At 39.8% G+C, this 3,054-nt stretch overlaps 1 protein-coding gene across 1 annotated transcript; it reads right to left on the bottom strand.

The window, feature by feature from the left end:
* LOC104713980 (putative pectinesterase/pectinesterase inhibitor 41) lies at positions 1-2,454 on the bottom strand. Its single transcript, XM_010431210.3, has 2 exons — positions 1,342-2,454; positions 1-816 (listed from the first exon to the last, which is right to left on the bottom strand). The coding sequence occupies exons 1-2, from the start codon at positions 2,387-2,389 to the stop codon at positions 122-124; spliced, it is 1,743 nt and encodes a 580-aa protein (XP_010429512.1). The 5' UTR covers positions 2,390-2,454; the 3' UTR covers positions 1-121.
* Positions 2,455-3,054: the final 600 nt, after the last annotated feature.

Here is a 3,054-nt window from a genome sequence, read left to right as displayed (position 1 = left end):
TTTTATTTGATTTTATCAAAACTCGTTATTTTATAAATGAATGTTCAAAATTACAACAATTTTTATTTTAACTGTATTGGTCTACAACTTTCCCAAGTAAATAAATAAATAATACAAGAAATTACGAAAGTAAACCGCTAAGATAAGGTACACCACTCTGAACCATCCAACCATCTCCTAGTAAGAAATTCGAAACCGTGAAATTACTCGCATCGGTAGAATTAATCACGTGATAACCGGGCCAAACCACTCGGTCCGTGGTATTCGAACCGGATCCGGTATTATTATACTCAGCATAGTACAACGTACTCAATGCAAAGTCTCCGTTCCATTCTCTCCAACCAATAGGTTCAACAACCTCGTCAATGTACGATTGCATAACAACCGTACGTGAGTACTCCTTCCACGGTCGTCCCAAATACGTTTTAACCGTATAGTTGCTCGAAGCCAAATCATCAGCCGGTTTAATCGTACAATTGTGGATCGAGATCCCTGTGTTCTGATTCGGATCAGTACGACCTTGGGCTGTAATAGCGTTAAACTGGTTCTGCATCGGTTGTCTCGGATATAGATTACAGTTCTGAAACACAACAGCTGCATTGCCGAAAATGAAATCGACTGTTCCATAAATGTCACATTCTCTATAGAACTGTCTTAACGAATGCGTGTATAAAGTGTCTTGATAAGCTTCGAAACTGCAACTATAGAAGATGGAGAGATCAGCACTGCTCCTCATAGCCACGGCCTGGTGCTTCTCTGGTCCAGCGGTGTTTCGGAAAGTCATGTTTACGGCAACAAAGTTCGGCGATGTAACAGCTGAGGGAAAAAAAAAAGTCAACATCATAAACGATTTATTCTTTATTTCTATAAATTAAAATGGTAACAGTATAAGTCAATAATGCGTCTTGTCACTTATTCACTACACTCCTAGAAGTAATATAAAGTTTGTCATATAGTAGTGAACAAAGTGCAATTATGACCCGAACTACTACGCACGTAAAAAAGTTTATCAAAGTTTGAATAATTTTTGTGGTTAGTTTTTAAGATTACATCCAAAGTCATCATAGCCATGTGTGTCGTCGGCAACGTAACTAAAGTGCCGGTGACCCTCTTTTTTTACACGACATAAAACTATTTTAAAATGCTAAAAATAGACTATTTGAAATTATTGAAAACTTTGTAAGATATAAATAATTTTTAAATTACTACTATATATTTTAAGTTTCTCAATAAATAGTTAAACATTAAAGTTGTGCATGTGCTAACTATAGCAATATTTTTTCATAAATGAGTGTAAAAAAAATTAAAAAAAAAATTCAGCATTATCTCTTAAAGACGTACCAAAAGTGGCGGAGTTGAAAGTGGTCCAACCGTCGACGACGTTCCGGTTACCGGTAACCACCGTACGGTTAATTCCGTCACCGATCATCATAAGATACCTTTTGTTTTTGGCAATCACTACGTTTTCCTCATAAACACCTGACGTCACGTAGATAACGAAGTAACCGCCGGTACCGTCAGTTTTGTTCGGCGCCGCCGTAAGAGCTTCCGTTATGGTCGTGAAATTCCCCGTTCCGTTTTGGTTCACCGTTACGATGTCGCTCACGAGGACAGTGTTCCCGTCATTATCGTCGCCGTCGGCGAGCTTCCTCCTGCTTAAAGACTCGTAAACGGCGCGCGTGTGTTCCGACATCTTTAACGGTAAAGCTCCGTTACGGAAGTGACGGAATGGGTTTGTCTGTGTGTGAGTGCTCTTCGAGTAAGCCCAAGAGTAACCGGCCGCAGCTACTTGTTTCTTCTTCTTTGGAACCCAACCTTTGGTGAATAACGCGAGCGAGACGCTGAAGAGCTTCGTGTCGTTGATTAGAGGCAATGCGACGCCGTTTCGTATCGTCCAAGAAGAGGACGCGGCCGTGTTGATTCCCTCGAGACATGTTTGCTCGTTAGTCAAAGCCGCGGAGAGAAGCGTTTGGATTTCGTCGGCTTTCGAAGACGACAGCGTTTTGGTTGATGATCCGGTGATGTTGACGGTATCGAACGAAGTTATGAGATAGTCAGTTGTGAGGCTCGCCAGGTAACGGCAGTCTTGGAGAGCTCCAACGGCGGATTTGGAGAGGAAGGCATTGTTGCGTTTGATGTATTTGTCGATCGTTCGCGTGAACTTTCGCGATTGCGTTAGCGATTTGCGGAGGGAGAAGCGGCCGTATTCGCGGACGTCGCCTTGAGATGTTTGTGGGAACACTGATTTGCAGAATTTTGGATCCGGTGTCGTTTTGCATATGGTTGAGGAAGTGTTTGAAGAAGAAGGAAGAGGAAGAATTTGAGAAGCAATGGAGAGTGTTTGAAGAGACAAGAAGAGTGTTAAGAGGATGAGTTTTGGAGATTGCATGTTTTTTTGTTGTTGTAATGTAATTAAATGCTTTTTGGTATGATTTTGGAAAAGTTTGTGTGTAGTAGGTTTATATAGACTAAATTGGAGTGGGGGAGGTTTGGGATGTGGGTCCGTAATTAAATTTTGTTATATTTTGAAACTATAAATATGAATATATAATGGTATTCATTGGTGACTGTGTCTCCGACTGTGAGGAACACAGTTTTGTTGTTATTAAAAGTTTAAAACTACATCGCATTGTTTTCATTTCACAGGTGTCTCGTAATCTCGTATATTCATTCAGAGGTAAAAGAGTTATATTCTATATGAATGATGTAACTTTAAAGGTTTGGTTTACAATTCTTCTACAGTCTGAACTTTGAAACATGCACTGAATGAATCTAAGGATTCGATGGCATTCTATTAGAGGAAGATGTTACTCGATTGTAAAAGGTAGAAAGAACCAATAGTACGATGTCACTCTCATAGTTTTTAGAAATGTCGTCTAAACTAAAATAGTCATTTGGGATGGTTCTGGTTACATAAGAATGGAAGCACTAGGTTGCTAGCTAGCTATGAGCCAAAAACGTGAAAGAAAAAAAGTTTATTCCATCTACACTAAAAGTTCGAGGCGCTGATATGGTCCATGTTTATACATTTTGTTGCATCGACAAATAATTTGC

This window comes from Camelina sativa, chromosome 2 (genome assembly GCF_030686135.1).
Source record: "Camelina sativa cultivar CO46 ecotype springtype chromosome 2, ASM3068613v1".
Taxonomy (NCBI): Eukaryota; Viridiplantae; Streptophyta; class Magnoliopsida; order Brassicales; family Brassicaceae; genus Camelina; species Camelina sativa.
Note: the sequence above shows the minus strand (reverse complement) of the source record. Positions and strands in the feature narration are given on the sequence as shown.